The sequence below is a fragment of the Equus caballus genome, chromosome 12, assembly GCF_041296265.1.
Source record: "Equus caballus isolate H_3958 breed thoroughbred chromosome 12, TB-T2T, whole genome shotgun sequence".
Lineage (NCBI taxonomy): Eukaryota > Metazoa > Chordata > Mammalia > Perissodactyla > Equidae > Equus > Equus caballus.
The window spans coordinates 41,543,861-41,566,323 of record NC_091695.1 but is presented as its reverse complement, the minus strand read 5'-3'; the positions used below and the strand labels follow the sequence as shown (position 1 = coordinate 41,566,323).

General features: G+C 56.4%; 3 protein-coding genes and 1 long non-coding RNA gene across 7 annotated transcripts in view; 2 read left to right on the top strand and 2 right to left on the bottom strand.

Annotated features, from left to right (window-relative positions):
- The window catches only part of LOC138916743 (uncharacterized), a 6,815-nt gene extending 5,382 nt beyond the window's left edge, over window positions 1-1,433 (top strand). For both annotated transcript variants that reach the window (XR_011424092.1, XR_011424093.1), the window contains 2 exons: window positions 115-738; window positions 1,094-1,433. This is a non-coding gene — a long non-coding RNA (uncharacterized lncRNA). The remainder of the gene's footprint in view (window positions 1-114; window positions 739-1,093) is intronic.
- On the bottom strand, window positions 168-2,865 carry NUDT22 (nudix hydrolase 22). Of its 3 annotated transcripts, none has more exons than XM_023654284.2 (6): window positions 2,677-2,865; window positions 1,876-2,373; window positions 1,431-1,529; window positions 841-938; window positions 619-712; window positions 168-334 (listed from the first exon to the last, which is right to left on the bottom strand). In XM_023654284.2, exons 1-6 carry the CDS (start codon window positions 2,749-2,751, stop codon window positions 233-235), a joined length of 966 nt encoding a protein of 321 aa, XP_023510052.1. In that variant the 5' UTR covers window positions 2,752-2,865; the 3' UTR covers window positions 168-232. The 3 variants fall into 3 exon arrangements, with proteins under 3 accessions (XP_023510052.1, XP_001489060.4, XP_023510053.1); XM_001489010.6 differs by having other exon boundaries at window positions 2,594-2,682; XM_023654285.2 differs by having other exon boundaries at window positions 2,632-2,679.
- TRPT1 (tRNA phosphotransferase 1) lies at window positions 2,628-6,202 on the top strand. The gene is made up of 8 exons (XM_023654297.2): window positions 2,628-2,799; window positions 3,160-3,243; window positions 3,462-3,543; window positions 4,091-4,260; window positions 4,349-4,523; window positions 4,714-4,770; window positions 4,846-4,956; window positions 5,085-6,202. The coding sequence occupies exons 2-8, from the start codon at window positions 3,169-3,171 to the stop codon at window positions 5,174-5,176; spliced, it is 762 nt and encodes a 253-aa protein (XP_023510065.2). The 5' UTR covers window positions 2,628-2,799; window positions 3,160-3,168; the 3' UTR covers window positions 5,177-6,202.
- FERMT3 (FERM domain containing kindlin 3) lies at window positions 5,163-22,463 on the bottom strand. Its single transcript, XM_001488884.6, has 15 exons — window positions 21,539-22,463; window positions 20,767-20,936; window positions 18,869-19,102; window positions 18,544-18,663; window positions 18,284-18,452; window positions 18,010-18,112; window positions 8,297-8,404; window positions 8,014-8,148; window positions 7,882-7,931; window positions 7,650-7,774; window positions 7,344-7,450; window positions 7,002-7,235; window positions 6,530-6,654; window positions 5,825-5,966; window positions 5,163-5,706 (listed from the first exon to the last, which is right to left on the bottom strand). The coding sequence occupies exons 2-15, from the start codon at window positions 20,924-20,926 to the stop codon at window positions 5,527-5,529; spliced, it is 1,992 nt and encodes a 663-aa protein (XP_001488934.1). The 5' UTR covers window positions 20,927-20,936; window positions 21,539-22,463; the 3' UTR covers window positions 5,163-5,526.

Below are 22,463 nucleotides of genomic sequence, written 5' to 3'. Positions count from 1 at the left end.
ACCTTACCAGAGGCTGGCCGGGGAAACGGCCCTCCTCCCAGGTTGTAAAGGGGAAACTGAGGCTGAGTTTTTTTTTTTTCAAAGTCACTTGTGCTGTCTCTCTCATCCACCCAGGGCTCTCCCAGCGGCCCCTCTCGATCTCACGGAAAGAGCAGACGCCAACGGAATCCAAGAATAAAGTCCTTTATTGTCTTTCGAGCTGTGGTGATAGGGCTGGGGACCCTAAGGCGACTCAGGCGGGACTTCCCTGGACCCGGTTGTAGAGGAAGATGGCGCCTTTGGCCGAGGGGCAGAGCTCAGCCCACATTTCTGTCTCCTGCAACCTCCGCACGCTCTGTGGGGAGACAGACCCAGACATCCAGCCCTGAGGTCTCCCACAGGAGCTGTGCCCACAGTTCCCGAACTTCGCAGCCCTCTGTACTGCCCCGCCCCTAGGGAGACATGGTAAAGGGGCTGAACAAGTCCCTGGCCCTCCTTTGGGCTGAGGGCATCCCCAGTGAGGCCCTGGGGCTCCAGAGGAAAGTTCTGAGGGATCTGGGGGCCCCATGCATCACCTGGCCTCCGCAAGCCCCAACCCCAGCTCCTTGTCCAAGCAAGACACACTTCACCGCCTCGCACCTGTGTCTCCACAAAGATGATTCCCGTGGACTCGTGGGCCTCAGGTCCCCCACTCATGTAATGCTCCCTCACCTGCTCAGAAGTCAGGCTGCACCTGGACAAGGACATGAGGGTGGCCTGGTGGGTGCCCCGCCCCGGAGGGTCCCTGTGGAGCCCCAGCTGCCTCAGCCATGCCCCACAACCACCCACCTCCCTAGGACCCTGTCCCCCGGGTTCACTCACTGGACGTAGAACTCGGCACTGGCACGGCCGGCGCTGGTCTCGTTGCGGGCGATGCCCAATAGCAGCGGCTGGCTCAGGGTGAGCAGCGGCAGGTTCACCTGGGGCCGGGGGTCCCACCTGTCAGTGCCCACTGCCCACATTCCTGCCCTTCTCAATTGAGAACAGCGCCTTACCCTTGTACAGCACTTTACATTTTGTAGCTCAAGCGCCCAGAATCACAGAATGTCAAATCTTGGGCATTTTCATTTTACAGATGGGAAAACTGGAACCGGAGAGACTGAGCAATTTGCCCAGGGTCACCAAGGGAAATCGAATTAGTAACTGGGACGCCCATTCACTCCTCTTTTCAACAAGCCTGGGCGGGAGTAGGCAGGACATTTATCATTGTTCGCACTGTGAACGGAAGAACCTGAGGCACACAGAACTGAGGGTTGTACTCCCACCCCAAGTGTGCCTAGCTGCAAAGCCAAGCTCTCCCCTCAATGTCAGATGCCTGCAGATGCTCCCGCCATCCCAGACCTGTGGAATTCTAGCATGTTCTACCTCCTCGCTCCTTGCCTACCACCCAGTCCAGGCTGCCCCCCACTCACCTCGTCGCAGATCTCCTGGAGGACGCTGGAGAAGAGCTCATGCACCACCAGCTCCCCAGGGAGGTCCGTGTGCAGGGGGCTGTCACCAGGGCACAGGGCCTGTGAGAGGTCAGGCTCAGCCCCTGGTCCCCACCTCTTCCCGCCCCGCCTTCCCCCACACCCGCTGGCCCTGAGGGCCTGGCTGGACAGAGTAAGAGTCTTAGTGATCCCCTGGCCCAGGGCTTCCTTTTCCAGACGGACAACCAGAGGTCCAGCTAGGTCCTCTGGCCACCCCTTCCCCATCCTCTAGCTCCCCAGAGGGCTGGGGCAGGGGTCAGTGGGGAGACTGAGGGGCTGCACTGAGCAGGGACTTTCGGAGATGTGCCAATTCCCCCTTTAAGGGACGAGGAAAACAAAGCTGAACTGTCTGCGTCTTTGTGCCTTTGCACCCAGCCCGGCATCTCACCTGAGGCTCAGGGTGCCCACCGGGCACGTCCACCAGCCCAGGTGCCTCGGCCACCCGCTGAGAGCGGCGAAGGAAGACTAGGAAGTTGTCAGCGGTGGCCAGTGCCGCGCCCACCCCCAGAGGGTCCGCCAGGTAGGCTTGCTTGTCACCCCAGTCGGTGGCCCCCTGCTGCCGCAGCCAGGCAGCTGAGCTGGCCCAGTTGGTGCCCAGGAAGTCTCGGTAGGAAGTCAGGCCCAGGCGCAGGAGCAGCTGTGGCCCCGGGGAGCCAATGGGCGCCAGGGTGGCAGAGTGCAGGCGGAACTTGGGGGCGTCGAAGAGCCACGGCTGGGCCTGGAGCCGACTCTCCCAGGCAGCAGAGATGGCGTTGTCCCCTCCTGGCAGTGGGCGACGGTCGTAGGCTGGGCTCAGCTCAACCTGGACCTGCTCCTCGGGCAGCCCCCCTGGGGGGCACTGCAGCAGCAGGGACACCTCAGGATCCATGGTCTGGACGGGGCAGCTCTGGGAGAGGACACAGCCAGGCCTGTCACCCTGGGGGACCTGGTAGCTGGCCCTCCTGCCACAGACCCGCTGAGGGTGTTCCCAGCGCTTCTGCACCCCGTGACCACTCCCTGGGCAGGAAAGTGTCTTAGCATCCCGCAAAAGCCGTGAGACTCCTGCTGCTAGACATCCCTGGGACCCCCGGGCATCCCTACCACCCAGAGGTCCCGCGGCCAGTCACCCCATAATGCCCATGTCTCCCAAAACCAGGGCTCCTGCCTCCAACCCCGGGTTCCGGAAGCTCGGCCTCCAGCTGGCACTCACCGCAGACTCGGCCGGCAGGCTCCGCCCCCTTCCCCGGACCGGAAGTACCCGCCCCCTGCTCCCTCGGCCTCTCATTGGCTGGGCCCGGCCCTTGGCCGGGTCCGCCGCCGCCGGCGGGAGTGGGTGAGCCCGCCCGTCCTCCTCCGCCTTCGGGACCTGGATGTGTCGCCGGCCCGGGCCCCGAGCTTCCGCCCTGTTAGCCTGGACTCCGGCCCCGCCTCCCCAGGCCCGCCTGGCTGGGCGACCCGGGAGCCAGGGGCGCCGGGGCTCCGCTTTCCTGGGCTCCGGGACTGACTCTCTGTGACCTTGGGCCTCCTGGGACTCAGTTTCCCTATCTGCATCAGGGAGTCCGGAATGGGGAGTGAATTTAATGAGCTGGATATCCGTCTCCCAGCTCTGGCATCCTGAGACGTTGTGACTTTCTGGGCAGGGTCGGGACGTGGAGGGGCCTTAACAGTCCCCGCATGTCACTGCTTGCCACAGGTCTTGGCCATGGACACCTCTGGAGGAAGGAGGCAGGAAGCAGGAGGGCCCAGGGGTAGAAAGGCTCGCAGACCCCGGGAACAGGTGCGTCCCCACCCTCACCCCTACTCCCATGGTGGGAGGGCAGAGGAGGGGGACGCTGAGCCCCTGCTCCCTGGGAAGAGCTGCTGGGGTGGGAGTCGGGGTGATGGGCCATACTGTCCCTGGAGACGCCTCCCCCTCTGGTCTCCTTCTGCAGAGGGTCACTCAGAGTTCAGGGCGGGCAGGGTGGGTCACCAGGGGCCACCTCTGGGCTCTTTCAGGACCGAGACGTGCAGCTGTCCAAGGCTCTGTCCTACGCCCTGCGCCACGGGGCCCTGAAGCTGGGGCTTCCCATGGGGGCCGGTGAGTGAGGGTCTCGGAGGCTGGGGTGGAGTGGCTCCCGCCCAGGGAGCAGTGTGAGCCTGTCTGTGACTGCCCTCCCCCAGGGCTCCGTCCACGGCCCTATGGGGACAGCCTGGAGGGCACATCGCCTCCACGTCCAGGGCAGGCCAGAGCCTAATATCATGTCCAGGGCAAACTGGGAGAGGAGGCTTTGTCCAGACCAGGCCTGGTGATACCCCCAGCCCAGTGGCCCAATAAACGCTTAGCTCAAGGGTGGGCAACACTGCGGGGGGGTGGTGTTGGGACAACTGACGTTTATTGAGTGTCTACTCTGGGCTAGATAGTGTGCTAAAAAGGGTCGCTTTATCTTTGTGACCCTCCATCCTCCATGAGGCTGATCCTGTTCCCGTGTAAGTTAAGACGACTCAGGCCCAGAAAGGCGAGGCTTTCTAAAGGTCACACAGATAAACCCAGGGACCCCCAAGCGCAGGCTCTGTCCGGGTTGCCTGTGGCCCCTGTGCCCAGGCCAGAGCAAGGTCGGCTCCTGAGCACTCCGGCCTACCCGCAGATGGATTCGTGCCCCTGGGCGCCCTCCTGCAGCTGCCGCAGTTCCGCAGCTTCTCGGCTGAAGACGTGCAGCGTGTGGTGGCCACCAACGCGAAGCAGCGGTTTGCCCTGCAGCCGGGGGACCCCAGCACCGGCCCTCTCATCCGGGCCAACCAGGGTCACTCCCTGCAGGTGGGGGCTAAGTGGCCTAGTGGGAGAGCCAGGTGGGACCCCTGCCTGTGAGGGTTCTCACTGCTGTCCTTTTCTGCTCCCATCCCAGGTACCTGAGTTGGAGCTGATGCCCCTGGAGACCCCGCAGGCCCTGCCCCCCATGCTCATCCATGGCACGTTCTGGCAACACTGGCCATCCATCCTTCTCAAGGGCCTGTCCTGCCGGGGAAGGACGCACATCCACCTGGCCACCGGACTGCCTGGGGACCCTGGTGTCATCAGTGGTCAGTGCCCTGCCCCCCTGCTACTCCCATGCACTCTGTCCTCCAAGGTCCCCCTCCAAGGGTCACAGCCTCTGTTGGTCAAGGCCCTGCATACAGTGGCATCCCCACCCCCCACCGAGCCCAGGACCCCAGCTTTGATGACTGCAGCAGCCCCAGGCATCCCAGGCCTCAACTCTGCTTGTCTCTGTAGGCATACGGCCAAACTGTGAAGTGGCCGTGTTCATCAACGGGCCCCTGGCCCTGGCAGGTGAGTCTGGACACAGCGGGGACTGCCCTCGGCCTTCAGGGAGGATGGGAGTCACCTCTCTGGTTCTGTCTGCAGATGGAATCCCCTTCTTCCGCTCTGCCAACGGGGTGATCCTGACTCCAGGGGACGCTGATGGCTTCTTGCTTCCCAAGTACTTCAAGGAGGCCCTGCAGCTGCGCCCGACCCGTGAGAAACCCCCTCCCCCATTCTTTGTGCCTGAAGCTTGTGCCCTCTGTCCTCACCTCTCTCCCAGCCCCCAACCCCAGCCTGACTTAGATCTCCCTTTCTCTAACCAGCTCTTGTCTCTGTCTCAGGAAAGCCCCTCTCCTTGGCTGGTGATGAAGAGACAGAGTGTCAGAGTGGCCCCAAGCACAGCTCCAGAGGAAGAAGAATGAGCCAACAATAAAATATTTATTAAAAAAAGAAAAGATAACAAGAAAGAAACTCCCGTTTGAAACCATGAGTCACCATCCTATAGCTACAGCTCAGGACTACAGCTAGGTCAGGGGTGTTGGTCTCGGCCACTCGGACAAGGGAAGGGTGGGCGCTGTACGAGCTCAGGGCCCCCCCTCCCTAGCCTGGGGATGGCAGAGTCTGGCCCAGCCAGGTGCCTGGTCTGCACAAAGCCAGTGACAGCGTGTGAACGTGCCCAGCTCAGTGCATGAGTGGAGAGGGTGTGGGCAGTGAGTCCAAATGGGTGTGGGCTTAGGAGTGGCCATGGCAGGTGGTGAGTGGCGCGGGGGCAGTAGACAGGCCTCAGAAGGCCTCATGGCCCCCTGTGAGCTGCAGGAAGAGATCCTCGTCCAGCTCCTCCCCGCGGGCCCGCTCCCGCGTTGACAGGAAAATGTAGCCCCCGATATACTCGTGCACGATGCGGCAGCTGGCGGACATGCAGCTGAAAGCCACGTTGATATGCTCGTCAAACTCGATGGCCACCTGCAGGGCGGGCAATCAGAGGGGCTGGGGGGGTGGCATAAGGAAGCAGCCCCTGTCCCTTCCGAGGCTGGGTCTGGCCAGCCCCCTGTCCTTGCCCCCACCCTCCATCTGGGCCCACCTGCCGGATGTCCCAGTTGACATTCCACTGGCGCATGTTGCTGAAGCGCCAGGTCTTGACCACGTCGCCCACGGCTAAGTCGATGCGGATCAGTCGGTTGTTGGCAATGCCCAGGATCTCATCTTTCTTGCTGCCCTTGAACCTGGTCCCCAGGGGGAGAGAGTGTGAGCAAGGGCCGCACCCTGCTTGGCCCGGGAGCCCACCCAGACAGCCTGGGGCAGTGCTTGGAGCCAGCTGTGCAAGAAGTCAGTTAGGTTCTCTGGGCCCTGAGTTCCTCATCTAGCAAATGGGCATTCCTTGATATAATCATTATAATAACACTGAACAGCATCAGCACGTAATCCACGCCTTGAAATAACAACTATTTTTGTATCATCATCATCCGTTGCCTCACTCATATCTCTGCAGGCTTGGAATGGAGCCATCAAAGGGGCACTCCCTGTCACAGCAGCCAGCACTAGCCCTGTCCTACAGCCCAGCTGACCGAGGCCCAGAGAGGGGCCGGTCCGTGGCACAGCTGGGACGGGATCTGGGTCTCCCGCTCCCCTGGCTTGATCTCTCTCTTGTGTTTGCTCTAGGGGTACAGGATGGGGGGACACACGAGGTGCCCTTGGTAAGATCTGCCCACAGAGACAGGGAGGGCCCACCAGGCGGCAGGTGAGGGCAGAGAGGGTCCCTGGCATCGGGCTGGGGGGTGGCTCATACCTGACCGTGAAATAGGAGATGCCGAAGTCGGGCAGGGACTGCCAGGCCTGCAGGAAGCGCAGCTGGGCCTCCGACAGCGAGAGCTGGGCCACGTTCTGGTGGGCTTCCAGGATCCGCGGGGTGAGCTGCGTGACCACACTGGTGAGGGGGCGCCAAGTCCCTGAGACCCCCTGCCTATCTGTCCCCATCAGGGAGACACGAGGCTGAGCCTGGGGCAGGGGTGGAGCCCAATGTGGGGCCACCACGTGCACCCTCTCACCACTCAGCCAATATGAGCTGAGCCAGGCCTGAGGTGGACATGGGCGGCTGGGCTGTGACCCCTCCCAGAGGGTGGGGACAAGCACGCTCTGTCTCAGGGACACGGGTGGGAAAAGGAATGAATGAGCACGTGGCTTTCCAGAGGAACGCTCCATGGAGGTCCAGGGGTCAAGGGTGGCCAGTGGTCATTCCCATCACCCACTCCCTCTGGCACCTGCTTGGCCTTGAACTTTCGCTGGAAGCGGGGGCTGACCAGGCCATAGGGGTTGAGGCCCTCGGCAGAGGCGTCGGGGCCCTGGGGTTGGTTGCCCGCACCCCCTCCGCCGGCCCGCTGCAGGCTCAGGAAGGCCAGGATGGCCTGCACCTCGCTGGCATAGCTGCTGTCGGCCATGGTGCGGCCCTTGGAGGCCAGTCGGCAGCCGGCCATCCAGCGCGCGTACTGCTGCTCCTGGGGTGGGAGGGACAGGGGAGGGGCTAGCCAGGCCGTGGTCCAGCCCCTGGCCCCATCCTTACTCCAGCCTCAGCCCGGCCCCGCCCCGGCCCGGCCCTCGCTCACGTCCTGGCACCGCAGATAGACCTCGCTCATGCCCTCAGGAGAGGGCACCAGGAGCTTGATGCAGAACTTCTGGCCTGAGACGTTGACATCGGGGACCACCTCACAGCCTGGAGGGGGAAGAAGGGAGGGCTAGGAGGCCAGGGATGGGGAGCCCCGCCTGAGAGGTCCTTGGGTGAGTGAACCTGCACAGCTGCCTCAGGACAGAGGGCATCTTCTCACTCACCTGGCCGGCCCACAGGTGGGCCAGGTGGGCCCCCAGCCAGCCCCTGCCCTCGTCCCTGTCCTGGCCGGGCCGCCCTCCCTCACCCTTGAGGTTGAGCTGCTGAACGGGGTCTCCCGGCGCCTCCTCCTGGCTCTTGTAGTAGGACAGCGTGGTCTCCTTGAACACCACCCAGTGCTGGCGGTACCCCTTCAGGGTCAGCTTCCGGGGCCTGCAGGGGAGGGGGGAGCTTTGTGACAGGCCGCCTCCCTCCCTCCTGCGCTCTCTCGCCACGCTGGGCCCCTCCAGCAGGGCCACCCACTCCGCGCCCAAACTCACCGGAAGATCCGGAGATTGTCCTTGAGTTCTGGGATGGTAGTGAGGCTGTCCTGGGGAGGAGCCGAGTCAGAGGGGGGCCCGGTCCCTGCACTTGACCCTGACCCCAACCCCCCAACCAGAGCGCCTCCTCACCAGCATGTCCGTGGGCGCCGACCCCTCCAGCTTCACCTCCAGGTTGTTCAGGGCTGCGTCCAGGTCGTCGAGGCCCGGGTCCGTGCCAGCCGGTTCGCCCACCTCCCCGCTCTGGGACAGCTTGTTGATGTGGTACTGGGTGGGGCACACGGCCAGGGAGGGCTGAGTGGGCAGCCCATCTGCCCAGCAGTGCCTGGAGCTGGGCTGCCCCAGAGATGGGGCCTCCCTGCCCTGGGACCGGCCTGCACCCCAGCCCCACCGGGTCCCCAGGCCTGCCTGGCACCTGCAGGGCCGCGAACACCATCATCTCCTCCTCGGTGCAGTCGATCTCCTCCAGCAGCAGGTCCCACCGCGCCTGCTCGTACAGCTGGGTCAGCCGCACCGGGTCTGCCTGGATAAGCGGGAAGGGGAGGCTGGGGTGGGCAGGGGCGCCCTGTGTGCCCAGCCCCTGCCAGCCTCAGCCCTCCACCCTCAGCCCTGCCTTCTGTGCTGTGGCCCCAACCCCAGCCCGCCAGCCCCATCTGCCCAGGCAAGCAGCATCTTTTCCCTCTAAACCATTTTGCACAGATGTTGACTATATATCTACTGCATGCCCCTCCAGCTGCTGAGGGCACAAGGGGGACTGAGTAAACCAATCAGTAAATAAGTAAAGAGATTCAGGAGTGTGATAAAAACTATAAAGCAAATAGCTTCCATGGGGCGGCTCACTCATGCCCGCAGGCAAGCATTCCACATTTGATGGTGATGAGAGAGATAGGAACTGGGGTGCAGGGGGCTATGCCACATGAGGAAGCAATCAGGGAAGGCTTCCCTGAGGAGGCAACATGCCACACTGAAGGATGACAAGGGGCCACTAAAGGGAAGGGTGGTAGGAAGAACATTCCAGAGAGAAGGAACAGTGAGTGCAAAGCTCAAAGGGGGATCCCAGTTACCCACAGAAGACCAAGCCCACGCTCCCTCTGAAACCCAGCAAAATGGATAATGAAGGAATAAAAAAGGTAAACCCAAGAGGATAAAGGAGAGAGGGGGGCCTAGAGCAGGGAGAGGTGCCAGCAAAACTTTGGAGGATGGAAAGCAAAACCATGAATGGAAACTGAGTCACAGGGAGAGAGAGGTGCGATCTCGTGCCCTTTTCCCTCTCTTGTCCGATGGTAAAGGCACTGACAAGTTTTGAAAATAGGCAGAAAGAATAAGGATCTGAACACAGGCATCCGGGACACACGGTGGCCCCTGGACAGGCTATGGACTGGGATCGTCTGGCTGAGAGGCGAGGGTGGACTGAAAGGAGAACTGGAGACAGTCTACGAAAGGACCAGGTCCCTCCTCGCTCGCTGCAGCCAAGTGACGGCCAGCTGGCACCCGGCTGAAGCCAGAAATTTACTCTCTGGAGATGCTGAGCCAGAGGTAGGCCTGCATTTGGTACCCCAGGCACAGTCGGGTGAGGGGGCGCACTGTGCTGAAAGCAGATGAATTAGGAGAAGATGGGCATTCTGGAAGGTGGGACAACCCCAGCCCTTCCCCTCTTGTCACCCAAGACATTGGCAGGGACCCTTCTGTCCCCCGTTGGGAGATCAGAGGGTTTGCTGCTGAGAAACTGATGAACCAAAGAGAAGACCCCCACAAAGAGTGGCCTCCCTGCCCATCACCCTCGAGAGGCCACCAGTGCCAATCCCCATCCATTCACTCAGGGCTTCCAATCGGCTTCTTAGAGCCTGATTCCACATATGAAAGGACAGGCAAGGATTACCCACATCTAAGGAAAGCTGCTAGCCTGAACTACAGAGACTAAGACCAACAGGAAAAAGGAGAGAGCTTGGAGGCAATAAAGACCATGCGGGGAGCAGAAGGAAACTTCCGACACTAGTCAAAATCCTTACAGAGACAAAATACTGCACTCATAAAACAAGAACAGGATGCTATTTTTAAAAAGAATATGATTATAAAGTTAGAGTAATTAAGACTGTGTGGCATTGGCAAAGAGAGACAAATGGACCAACGGAACCAAAGAGACTCAGCGAGAGACCCACACACGTGTGTTCACCTGACTTAGGACAAAGGGGATCCTGCAGCCACTGGGGAAAGGATGTTCTTTTCAATAAATGGCACTGGGTCGATTGAATACCCATACGTAGGAAAAATGTATTTGTACCCCTACCTCACACCATATACAAATATCAACTCCAGATGGACTGCAGATCTAAATATGACAGTTAAAACAATAAAGCATTTAGAGAAAAATAGGATGACATCTTTGTCATGTTGGAATAAAAAAGATTTCTTAAACAAGACACACAAGATGTTCATTATAAAAGAAAATATATAAGTTGGATTATATTAAAATTAGGAACATCTGTTTATCAAAATAAACCATTAAGAGAATGAAAAGGCAAAGCATAGAGTGGCAAAGCATATTCACAATATATTTATCTGACAAAGTATTCATGTGCAGAATATATAAAGAACTTCCACAAAGCAACATGAAAAAGACAAGCTACTCAATATAAAAACTGACAAAAAACTTGAACAGAAACTTCACAAAAGAAGCTATCCAAATGGTTAATAACCAGACGAAAAAGGGCTCAACTTGATTCGTCATCAGGAAATGTAAATTAAAACCACATAAAAAGTACACCAGTGGTTGTCTGAGTTTGAGGAGGGAGGAGTCACTGCAACCGGGCCCTGGGGAACTTTCTGGGGTGACGAAATGTTCTAAAACTGGATTGTGGCAATGGCTGCACAACTGTATAAATTTACTAAGAATAATCTGACTGAATGCTTACAATGGGTGATTTTTACCGTATGTAAGTTATATCTCAGTAAAACTGTTTAGAAAAACAAATTTAAAAAGCCCCCTGAGATACCATTACGCACCCACCAGAATGGCTACAATGGAAAAGACAGGAAGTACCAAGTGCTGGTGAAGTCGTGGGACGACCAAACTCTCCCGCACTGCCGACCGGGGTGTAAATCGGTATAACCACTTTGGAAAGCTGTTTAACAGTTCTCTACCACAGCTAAACCAACGCCTGCCCGATAACGCAGCAATTCCACCCCTGGGTGCATGCCCTACGGGATGTACGTATGTTCAGCAAAAGAAATATACTGGAGTGTTCATAGCATCTCCATTCATAGTAGCCCCAATCTGGAAACAGCACAGTCCTCATCAGCAGCAGAATGGAAGATTAATTAATTGTGGGATATTGACGTAACGGAATATTATACATCATTGAGAGAGAATACACTCACTATGTGCAACATGGATGAGTCATACAGGCATAATGTTAAGTGAAAGAAGCCAGGCACAAGAGAGCACAGACTGTGCGATTTCATTGATGGAGATTTCAAACACAGGCAAAATTAATCTACGGTGTTAGAAGGAACCTTAGTGGCTCCGCGTGTGGGAGAAATTGCCTGGAAGAGGCAGAAGGGGGTTTCTGCAGATTGGTAAAGTTCTGTCACTTGATGTGTTGGATACCTTTGTGCATTTTTCTAAATATGTGTAATACTAAAAAGAAATTTTTTTAAAGGAACACTCAGAAAATAAGAGCTCTTAGAACTTAAAACCATAGTTGCAGAAATTAAAAATTCAATAGATCATTTAGAAGATAAGTCAAGGAATTCTCCAGAAAGTTGAACAAAAAGATACAAGCTTAAAAATGAGAAAGAAAGGATAAATGTCTGGTTTTTTCTTTGAAGCATCAATCCAAGAGGTCTAATATCTACTAAGTTCCAGGAAAAAAAAGGAACAGAAAAACAAGTGGGATGAAATTTATTAAAGAATTTATTAAATAATTATTATTATTTAATAAATTTATTTAATTTATTAAAGAGATTTTATGGAGCATTTTTCCAGAACTGATTTCTGATTTCAGAGGGTTCAGCAAATGTGCAGGCCGATCAATGAAATAAGATCCATCTTAGGATATAGTACTGAGAGATTACAGAACACCAAGAGATGAGAAGATTCTCAAAGCTCCTGCTACCTCCCCTCCCCCTCTAAGAAAAAATTAAAAGTGTATGCCACATACGGAAGGACTGAAAATAAAAATGACATCAGACTCCTCAACAGCAACACTGGAAACCAGAAGATAATGGGAAAGTGGCTTCAAAATTTGGCAGGAAAATGTTTCCATTTTCCTATTCTATATTCCTATATAGAATTCCTATATTCAATTCAATTCCTAGAATTCTATACCTAGCCCAACTATCAGACGAGTGAGGGTAGAATATCGACCTTTTCAGACACGCAGGATTTCAAACCGTTTACCACTTTAAGGGAAGCTGTTGAAACACATGCTCCGTCAAAATGAGAGAGTCAGTCAAGAAAGAGGAACACAAGAGATCCAGGAACCAAGAAGTCCAATATAGGAATTCCCGGGAAATAGGGAAGTCTAAGGACAACAGTCCTGCAGTGGGTCCAGAGCGCTCCTGCTGCACAGTTCCGAAAAGGAAACAACCCCGACCGATATCCTAAAGCCATCAATCATTTTGAAAGGAGTTTTGTGGTTGGGTCGCAATGTCGAAGGGTCCTGGTTATGGAACATCCCACCTTGTCACGGGATGACCTCCCATCAAGCCTCAGCCCCATAGAGAGCATCCAGATAGCCTTTTGGGGTCTCTCTGCTAATTGTGCACAGACAGACAATGAATAGAAAAATAAGCAAATAAAAATAGAGCAAGTATGAACTATAAGAAAAATTTGACCAAGAAAGGAAATATCATTACTCCGTGGCTTAGCTAAGAACACTGTTTGTATGTGTTACTGTTTACAGCCATGATCACATTGTTTTAACCAAAAACTATAAGGCAATTCAATTGGAAATGTGCAAAGAAATGTGTGCGCTGTGGGGGAAGGGGGGCAGGTGTAAGACAGCTAAATCATCATCTTTCATACAAAGTTAATAGATAATGTGTGAAATGGAAAAACCAAGGCATAGAAATGTATCAGCATGTCCTGTAGACGTAAACACTAGAATAAAAAGCTACAGGGTTAAAAAAAAAAACCAGTCTCTTGGGATCAGAAATCTGGGAGAAGGAGAGGTCAGGCAGGGACCTCTTTTTGTTGTTCTTATTGTGAACCTGCGAGGACCATTTCACTCTTTAAGCCATCATTGATTACTCTGACTAAAATTAAAATTGAATTCCAAAAACCGAAAAAGAACAACAAAGCCCAAATGGTCTTTAGATACTGGACCACAGACCATGCAGGACGGTGATCTCGGAGAGAAGGAAACACACACAGTGAGTCCTAAGGTGGCCCAGCTCACTGCCCCGAGAGTGTCCAGGCTGTAGCACGGGGAGGACGACCCCAGTCAGAGCCCGCTTACTCCCCGAGCTGAGGAGACGTCACGGAGGATCTGAGGAGTCCGAGGCGGCTAGAATTCACAGGACAGAGTACTGGAGACGAGAGAGCTGCTCAGACAAAGCTCCGGAGGTCGCCAGAGGCTCCTCTTGGGTCTTTAGCTGAGAATGCGTCAGTGTATGTGTGTCATGAAATGATCCGAGGCGGGCGGAAGAAACACTGGAAAGGAGCGGGTGGAACATTGACCAGAGCTCACGGAAGCGTGGGAATAGTTCACATTCGAACAGCCAGATTAGAAACCTCATAATCAATCGCACATCAGATAGCGTGCTCAGAGGGCGACTGCCTCGGTATCGGGGAAAATTAGCCCCAGATGAAAGGATGCTTTCGTTCTGCCTGATAATTCAAAGCAAGCCTTGGAAGGATCAAACTGTTTCCAAGCATGTTAACTTCATCCCCAAACAAGGCTTAAAAATACTTTTTTAAAGGACTACCAAAAAAATCCAGCACCAAGAACAGAAAATGTGTAGTGTCTAGAATCAGATAAAAAATGACCAGGAGAGGAAAGAGGCAAAAAAAAAAAAAATACAACTTGTGATGAGGAGAAAAATAGTCAGGAGAAATAGATCCAGAAATGACACAGAAGATCGAATTAGTAGACAAAAACACTAACAAGTTACTATACATGTATCCTGTATGTTCAAGAACGTAGAAAAAAGCATGAGCATGTTAAGGAGAGATATGGAAAATTTTTAGAAGGTCAAAGTTGAACTTCTAGGCATGAGATTCATGGCAAAAGAAATGTGAATAAACTTGAAGACATAGCAATAGAACTCTCCAAAATGAAACACAGAAAAATAAGACTAAAAAAAAACAAAAAAAGGGGCCAGCCCCGTGGCCAAGTGGTTAAGTTCTCGCGCTCCACTTCCTCAGCCCAGGGTCTCGCCAGTTCGAATCCTGGGCACGGAGATGGCACCGCTCATCAGGCCACGCTGAGGTGGCGTCCCACATGCCACAACTAGAAGGACCCACAACTAAAAATATACAACTATGTACCAGGGGGCTTTGGGAGAAAAAGGAGAAATAAAATCTTAAAACAAACAAACAACAACAAAAAAATCCAAAAAACTAAAGAAAGCATCAGAGGCATGCGAGGATGTCAAGCAGCCTGATAGTCATGTAACTGGAATCCCACACAGGGCGAGGGGCAGAAAAAATGTCTGCCAAAATTGTGCAAATTTGATAAAAACTATGAACGCTCCGATTCAAGACGCTCAATGAACCCCAAGCGTGAGAAACCTGAAGCAAACCAAGGCACACGATAATCAAATTATTTAAAACCAGTAATAAAAAGAAAATTGGACGGGGCTGGCCCGGTGGTGCAGCGGTTAAGTGTGCACGTTCCGCTTCGGCGGCCCTGGGTTCACCAGTTCGGATCCCGGGTGCAGACGTGGCACCAATTGGCAAGCCATGCTGTGGCAGGCGTCCCACATATAAAGTAGATGAAGATGTGCATGGGTGTTAGCTCAGGGCTAATCTTCCTCAGGGAAAAAGAAAAAAAAAACAGGATAAAATTAAAAAAAAAATTTTTAAGTTAAAAAAAAGAAATTTGGAAAAGCAGTCAGAAAAAGACACATTAAACACAGACGAACAAAGAGTGCCAGCAGCCCTGTCTTGGGAAGCCGTGCAAGCCACGAGAGTGTGGAGCCACATCTTTAGGGAAAGGTAAGAAAAAGGCTGTCAACCGAGAACTTTATGCGGAGTCAAAATATCTTTCAAAATCAAAAGCAAAATAATGGCTACATAGACAAAGAGAAGCTGACAGAACTCAGGACCAGGAGGTCAGCACAAGAAACCTAAAGGAAGTCCCTCAGACAGACAGAAAGTGATGCCAGCTGGACATCCGGATCCAGACACACAAACAAAGAGGCGAGGAAATGGTGACATGCGGGCAGAGAGAAAAGAATTTTTTCATATTTTAAAAATATTTTTACAGGACAATTGGCTGATGGAACTGTTCTATATCTTGACACGATCAACGTCAATATCCAGGTTGTGTTACTGGTTCAGGAAACCAAGTAAAGGGTTTCCAGGTTTCTAGGATCTCTGTGTGTTATTTCTTACAACTGGCTGTGAATCAACGGTTATTTCACAACCAAAAGTTTAATAAAAAATAACTGAGGGGCCGGCCCGGTGGCGCAGCGGTTAAGTGCGCACGTTCTGCTTCTCGGCGGCCCGGGGTTCGCCGGTTCGGATCCCGGGTGTGGACATGGCACCGCTTGGCACGCCATGCTGTGGTAGGCGTCCCACATATAAAGTAGAGGAAGATGGGCATATATGTTAGCTCAGGGCCAGTCTTCCTCAGCGAAAAGAGGAGGATTTGTGGCAGATATTAGCTCAGGGCTAATCTTCCTCAAAAAAATAAAATAAAATAATTGACTGGTTATAGGAAAAATACGAATGATGACGACTCGACAATTGTACTCCTAGGTATACACACAAGAGAAATGAAAATCTATGTCCACTTGAAAACTTAGACATGAATATTCATGTCAGCATTATTCATAATAGCCAACAAGTGGGAACAAAACCAAATGTCTATAACTGATGAATAGATAAGTAAAATGTGGCATAGCCACACCACAGAATCTTACTCAGCACGAAAAAGGAAGGAAGCCCCAACACAGGCTGCCAGATGGATGAACCTTGAAAACTTTGTGCTAAGTGAATGAAGCCTGTCACAAAAAGCCACATATTGCATGATTCCACTCATAAGAAATGTCCAGAATAGGCAAATCGATAGAGACAGAAAGGAGATCAGTGGTCGCCTGGGGCTGAGGGGGTGGGGGACAAATGGGGAGCAACTGCCAACAGGAGGGATTTCTTTTGGGGGTGACAAGAAAGTTCTAAAATTGATTGTGGTCCTGGTTGCACAACTCTGTGAATATACTAAACACCATTGAATTGTACACTTCAAATGGGAAAATTATATGGTTTATGAATTATTTCTCAATACCGCCGTCATAATAATTCAAACCGCGACAAGGATGACCCTACGTTGTGGGCTTTGACACAGGTAGGAGTGAAATGTGCCTGCACAGGAGCGTGGGGGCCGGGAGGGTGAGGGAATGTCATGTGAAGCGGTGTAATGATCCTGGACGGTCATAGGGGATGTCAACTATAACCCCCAAAACAACCGCAAAAAAATTTTAAAAAGTATAGCTAAAAAGCTCGTATAAAAGGAGATAAAGTGGAATCGCGAAAACTACTCAATCCGAAAGAAGGCGGGAAAGGCGAGAGAAGGGAAGACACAAGCTGGAGCAGAGGAAGGAGCATGCGTGCTGGGGGAGGGAAAGGAGGCCGGTGTGGGTGGAAGGGAGGGAGCGGGTGGCAGAGAGGTGAGCAGGGCTAGACCAGGCTGGGCCATAGGCAGCCACAGGAGCCTTTTAAGCAGGAGTGACAGGATCTCATGTGCGTTTGCAAACATTCGTTCTGCGTGCCTGTGGAGGCTGGGAGGCCCAGAGGGGAGAGAGGTCCTTTAGGAATAGCTGCAGTGACTGATGGCTGCAGAGAAGAGACAGAGAAGAAAGGGTGGTCTCGGATTTCAGTTCGAGAGAGGATCAACGGGACAGGATGCGGGATGGGGTCGGAGAGAAAGGGAAGGATCCAGAACGGTGTGAGCGTGGGGCGTCTGCGGTGAATCCCTGGACGGTGGGAGGGTGTGCTGGGAGGAGAGCTCTGTCTCAGGCAGGAGAAGACAGAGGTCACTGCTAGGTACCTGAGCAGAGATGGCCAGCTGGACACGAGAGTCTAGAGCTCAGGGGAGAGTCTGGGCTGAGATTCTAAACCTGGGAGCTAGAGAGCATGGAGGCGATATTCAAATCCATGAGCCTGGAGATTCCTGGGAGAACGGGTGCAGAGAAGGAGTGGGGAACGGAGCTTTGGGGCCCCCCAACACCAAAGGCCAGGAGCCAGGGCAGGGCAGCTGGGGACCCCGAGTGCATGGGGGTGACAAGTGGCCAAGTAAGAAGTGGGCAGGAAGTGAGCTGGGGACAGATGGCGTGGGGGCGCGGTCACCTCGGCAGGTGAGCTTCCCGTGTTTGGCGGGGGGCAGAGACGCCAGGAGGGCCTCAGCTGAGGAGCGAGAGGGAGTGGAGCAGCAGCCACAGGAAAGCCTGGGAAACAGGAGGCAGGATTCCGGGGAGCACGGACACTGGCCCCCAAGGGCTCTGTAGATAGCGGCGTTGAGAAGTTTCGCAGTGAAGGGGGGCAGAGAAGTGGGGTCACGCGTAGAGGGAGCGCCTGTGGGGTCCTGGTGGGGGGGATGCATTGAGCCCGGGGGTTGCCAATGGGGAGGGAGGACAGAGAAGAAGAGACGCACACTGGCGCCTGCCTGTAAAGCCTCGTCCCTCGCCGGCACCTCGTTCCTGCAGCGGGGCAGGCTCCCCAGGGGCACTCACCACTGTCTACACTCATCTGTGGTCATTAGGTCCCCGATGGCCCTTGAGAAACAGGCTTTGGCATCAGCCCAGGTGCAACACGGTGTTGGCGGAGTCAATAAACAGGGGTGTGGATGGACAAGTGGACGGATGGACAGACCCCTGGTAGTCTCCAACATCCCGGGAACCCAGACCCCTGACCCTAGGTCCCCACGTCTCATGCCCCAGACCCCGCCTCTCCCTGACCCCGCCCACCTTGGGATCCAGGTCGAAGAAGCTGTAGTACTTAAAGCGTAGCCAGAGCGTGTCTCCCGCCTTGACGTCCTGCTGCATGAGGCACCGTGACGAGTCCAGCCACCTGGGCGGCAGCAGAGGCAGGGGTGAGGGCTGAGCCAGGGCGGGGGGCTGCGCGGGGGGGCTGGGGGCAAGCACATACATGGGGAAGGCCTGGAAACAGGAGGCGGGTTGGGGTAGCAGGCCATGGGAGCGGAGCCGGGACACGAGGGACCGCGGCGGGCAGGCGGCGCACCTGCTGTGGAGCTTGGTCTTGTCCAAGAGGGAGCTGGGCCGGGGCAGGCGCTGCAGCAGGAGGGGGTCGGGCGGGGGCTGCGGCCGGCTCAGCATGTGGTAGCAGGCCTCGGTCTGGGCGCTGTCTGAGAAGTGGGCTGGCATGCCCCGGAAGAGCGCAGGTGCCACCCCTGGAGGGCAGGTCACGGTCAGCCAGGCCTGGCCCCAGCCCCTGTCTCCTGCCAGCCCCACGCCCAGCCTGGCCCCCCAGCCCGTGCTCACCCCCAGCCAGGACGACCTGGGTCAGGTCGTACACCTCCTCCTCCGGCTCCTTCTCCTTCTTTTTCTTCTCCTTCTTCTCCAGAGTCCGGAGCAGAGACAGCTCCTCAGGGTGCCGGATACCTGAGGGGACCCGGGGCCTCAGTGGGGCTGTCCTGTGACTTCCCGTCCCACCCGCGGGCACTTTGGGGCAGGTCACAGCCTTGCAGGCAGGATGGGGAACAGGACAGCAAAGATGACGTGACAATAGCTGGGCTGTAAACGGAGGGGACCTGCACCCCTGTGGGACCCTTGCAGGGTGGCAGAGTTGGACGAGCTGGGGACTCACTGAGGAGGCGGCAGATGGCGGCCACGGCCTGGAAGAGGGGCTGGGAGAAGCTGGCTCGGAGGCGCAGGGCGCGACGATTCGGCAGCCGCAGGACCACCGGCCGGTGCTGGGGCCCGAAGAAGAGGCGGGCGTCGGCCAGGATGCCGTACTTGTCCAGCGTCCAGTGGGTCTGCAGCAGCCACTGCTTTTTCTGTTCCCACCAAATGGCGTAGTCTGACCAGTCCTGCTTGCGGTCTGCGGGGCCACGGGAAAGGGGGTGTGTGCATCAGCCTCGGAGGGCCCTGCCCCCAACCCAGAATCTGGGTGCCCCAGTCTTACTACCCCCACCTCACATTCTCCAGCCCATCTGGCTCCCCCCGTAAGCTCCTCCCGCATCCTCCCACATTCCTGGCTCCCTGGCTCTCTCTCTCTGGCATTCCTGGGAGCCCGCGAGGCAGAGGCTGTGGCACTGGGGTTGTGCCCGCACGCAGCAGTGGGAGCTCTGCTAAGAGTTATCGGTTGCTGGTTCTGTGACCTTGGCCAAGTCCTTAATCTCTCTGTGCCTCAGTTTTCCAGTTGGTGAGATGTGAGTAGTAATCCTCCCAACCCAGTGGGCAAGGGACAATGCCTGCCATGTGGTCAGTGCACATGTGACATACTTCTGCAGGCACATGAGGACACGTATTCAGTTAGCAATACAAACGCTTCACTCCTCATGCAGCTACGATGGGTGAGATGCCATCTCCCCTCCATCCTCCGCCCGGGAGTGTGAACTGGCGCGAGCTGAGCACGAAGGATGAGCGCTGCCCTCTGGAGCGTGTGCAGCCCTTCCTTGCCAGTGATCCAGGGCCCTGCCTCGGCCCCACTGCCCCTTCTGCCCATCGCAGGGGACGTGGGCTGGAGGGACTTGCCCTAGGGAGCCCAGCCGTGGTTGGAGGGGTGGGGTCCGTCTGTCTGACCGCCTCACTCCTCGTCTGGGCCTCTTGCGTTGCTCTTGTGCTGGGCCCCGGGGCCAACCAGGTCCCCTCTTGAGGCACCAGGTCTCCACGCCCTCTGCCCTGGCTCGGCCCCGGCCGGTCTGAGGCTCGGTCTGACACCCAGTCCCTGAGGGACCCTCTGTTCCCCACTTCTGCTTTCACAGCCTCCTTGGGCCCTGCCTTCTGGAAGCTCCCCTCACCGCCTCAGCCCTCCTGTGGCCAGGCTGTCCTAGGGCCTGTCCTGTCCCCAAGCTGCATGTGGTGGGTTGGCTGGGTCTGAGGATGCCGGCCCACACCCACCCTCAGGCAGCAGGGCCCCAGCTCCTGGCTGGGACTATCGTGGGCTCGCCTTCCGGCTCTGCCTATCGGAGTGAGCTGCTGCCCTCCCGAGAAGGGGCAGCCCCCACCCCCAGCAGGAAAGGCGGTGGATGAGAAGCCCCCTTGTCACCGCCCTGCTCCTCTTCATGGCTGACACCACAGGCTCCCTGCTGTAACTTCCTGTGGGGGCAGGGCCTTCCCACCCAGCAGGGGCCTGTCACCAGCCTACTAAGGGCTTCCGCCTGGGGGAGGGGGGTGGGAAGAGGCCCCCAGGTCCCCAGGAGCCCCTCCGGTCTCCTTTCAGACCCCCGGCATGTGACCTCTGCCTCGGCCCAGTCAAGGCCTCTCCTGCCCGGAGAAGTGGGTCAACAGAGGGCTGTGGCCAGGTCTGCTCCCTGAGGACTTAGCAGAACCAGTTGGAGGGGGAGGAGGGAGGGAAAGAGTGGGAGGGAGGGGAAGTTGGGGAAATGTCTTTTTTGGAACCGAATGATTAAGCTGGTGCCTGAGTCACTGCGACACGGTTATCGAGAGCTGCGCAGCAGGGATGGCCCGGAAGTACCATGGGCCACCAGTTGTGGCTGCCCCATGGTGCTGAGGTCAGCTGCAGGGGCGGCCGGCACTCACTGATCTGCTCCACGATCTTCAGGAGCACCCCGCCGATGTGCGACTCCCCGGTGACCCGGAGGGTGACCGACTGGGCCTGGGGTTCCTCCTCTCCTACGAACACCTGCAGCTCCCAGGACGAGTCAATGTAGTCCCCGGTGGCCGTCTTCATCCCCGCCATGGCTGCGGCTCTATAGCAAGGGTGGGAGGGAGGTGAGGTGGGCAGGGCGCTGGGGCCTGGGGGCCTGCCCGTGTTCAAGGAGAAGTGGCCCTGTGGTGCCCTGGACGGGCCCGAGAGCAGAGAGCCAGCCCACAGGCCAGTACGCCACGGCAGTCACGACACCGAGGGGACCGAGTTGTTCCAGGCAAACCTCAGATCCTCCCACATCACTGATGGACGAGCTGAAGGGACCCTCAGAGACCATGTCGTCCAACCCGCTCCCATCTTACAGACGGGAAGACTGAGGCCCGGTAGGAGTGAGAAGGGGCTCGCTCAGGATCAGCCACCTCCATGCGAGAGCTGGGCCCAACCTCCCTCTGCTGTCCCAGCCCCAGTTCAGCCCCAGGCCCACGCTGGCAGCTGCCCACCCTGAAATGGCTGTGAAGCCAGGTCAGAAAGCAGGTCCAATCCGGGCCCAAAGCTCAGCTCCAAACATGCCAAGCCAGCCGAGGCCCCTGGGGGGCAAGGCACCGTCGGGGCTGCCGCAGGGAGAGAGGTGTGCTGGGCCGAGGGGCTGCAGGAAGGCGAGGGAGAGAAAGGTCCTGGGGCCGTCAGCCGCAGGCCCCAGCTTACCTTGTCTGCAAGGGGTTGGCGGCTGCAGGTGGGGGTAGGAGTGTCGGCCACTCCCGGCCCAGCGTCTACACCTGCGACCGCCCTGTGCTCCCTTCGCCTCTGCTTTCTCTTCAGTGCTTCCTCCACAGGGGAGCCCTTGCGCCTTATCACGAGCACAGGGCGCGCTTGGCCCCTCCCAGGGCGGGCTTGCTGGGTGCAGGAAGCAGGCTGCCAGTGTGCCCAGGCTCCCAGGCGCCCCGCCTCTGCTCCCAGGAGCGCAGGAAGCAGGCGAGGAGCGGGACCTGGGGACCCAACACTATGGAAAGGGTCTCCTGCTTTGGAGGGAGGATCAGTTCAAACCAGAGAAGCCACCGGTTCGGGGCTAGGTCCCCTGTACGAAGCCATCTCCCATCTCCAGCTTGTCATGAGGGGAGGCCCTGGGGCCACGAGACGTCACTGGGCCGCCAAGAGGGAGAGCCATGGGGTCAAAGGGACAGGATCTAGGTGATTTAGGAACTGGGTACATCAAGCCAGCTCAAGCCCCGGATGTCCCTTATCACAAAGTAGATCCTTGAGGGAGACCCCGAAGGAAACAACTTTCTTATGTCTTCTCAGTCCCCAGTAAAGGTCTCTATTTCCAAACTTGTCAACCTTAGAGTCCCCTGAACGAAACTGGCCCCTGATCATTGACCTCCCTGCCCTGCAGCGTGCCCCCTCTACCCGAGGCTCGCTCCTGCCCAGGCCCTGCTCAAATGTGACCTGGGCAGCTCCCTGGTGCCTGTCACCTGCCCCAGGATGTAAGCTCTGGTAGATACATGACTGGCTGCTGGCAGGAATCCAGCCGTCCCAGTTTGGGGCTGGAGGGACAGAGCCTGGAGGCTATCACACCAAAGGTGCCAGAGTCCCTGCGGAGGCCAGGCTTTCTGAACTGTCCCCTAGATGGGGT

Coding starts and splice junctions, on each gene's coding strand:
- NUDT22 (XM_023654284.2), bottom strand. CDS start 2,751: ATGAGAGGCCGAGGGAGCAGGGGGCGGGTACTTCCGGTCCGGGGAAGG. Junction 939..1,430: donor TCCAGGAGATCTGCGACGAG/GTGAGTGGGGGG, acceptor CCCCGGCCCCAG/GTGAACCTGCCGCTGCTCAC. Junction 335..618: donor TCATCTTTGTGGAGACACAG/GTGCGAGGCGGT, acceptor GTCTCCCCACAG/AGCGTGCGGAGGTTGCAGGA.
- TRPT1 (XM_023654297.2), top strand. CDS start 3,169: ATGGACACCTCTGGAGGAAGGAGGCAGGAAGCAGGAGGGCCCAGGGGT. Junction 3,244..3,461: donor CTCGCAGACCCCGGGAACAG/GTGCGTCCCCAC, acceptor GGGCTCTTTCAG/GACCGAGACGTGCAGCTGTC. Junction 4,771..4,845: donor CGGGCCCCTGGCCCTGGCAG/GTGAGTCTGGAC, acceptor TTCTGTCTGCAG/ATGGAATCCCCTTCTTCCGC.
- FERMT3 (XM_001488884.6), bottom strand. CDS start 20,926: ATGGCGGGGATGAAGACGGCCACCGGGGACTACATTGACTCGTCCTGG. Junction 19,103..20,766: donor GAAGATCGTGGAGCAGATCA/GTGAGTGCCGGC, acceptor GTGGCCCCGCAG/ACCGCAAGCAGGACTGGTCA. Junction 18,664..18,868: donor CGCCATCTGCCGCCTCCTCA/GTGAGTCCCCAG, acceptor GGGTCCCCTCAG/GTATCCGGCACCCTGAGGAG.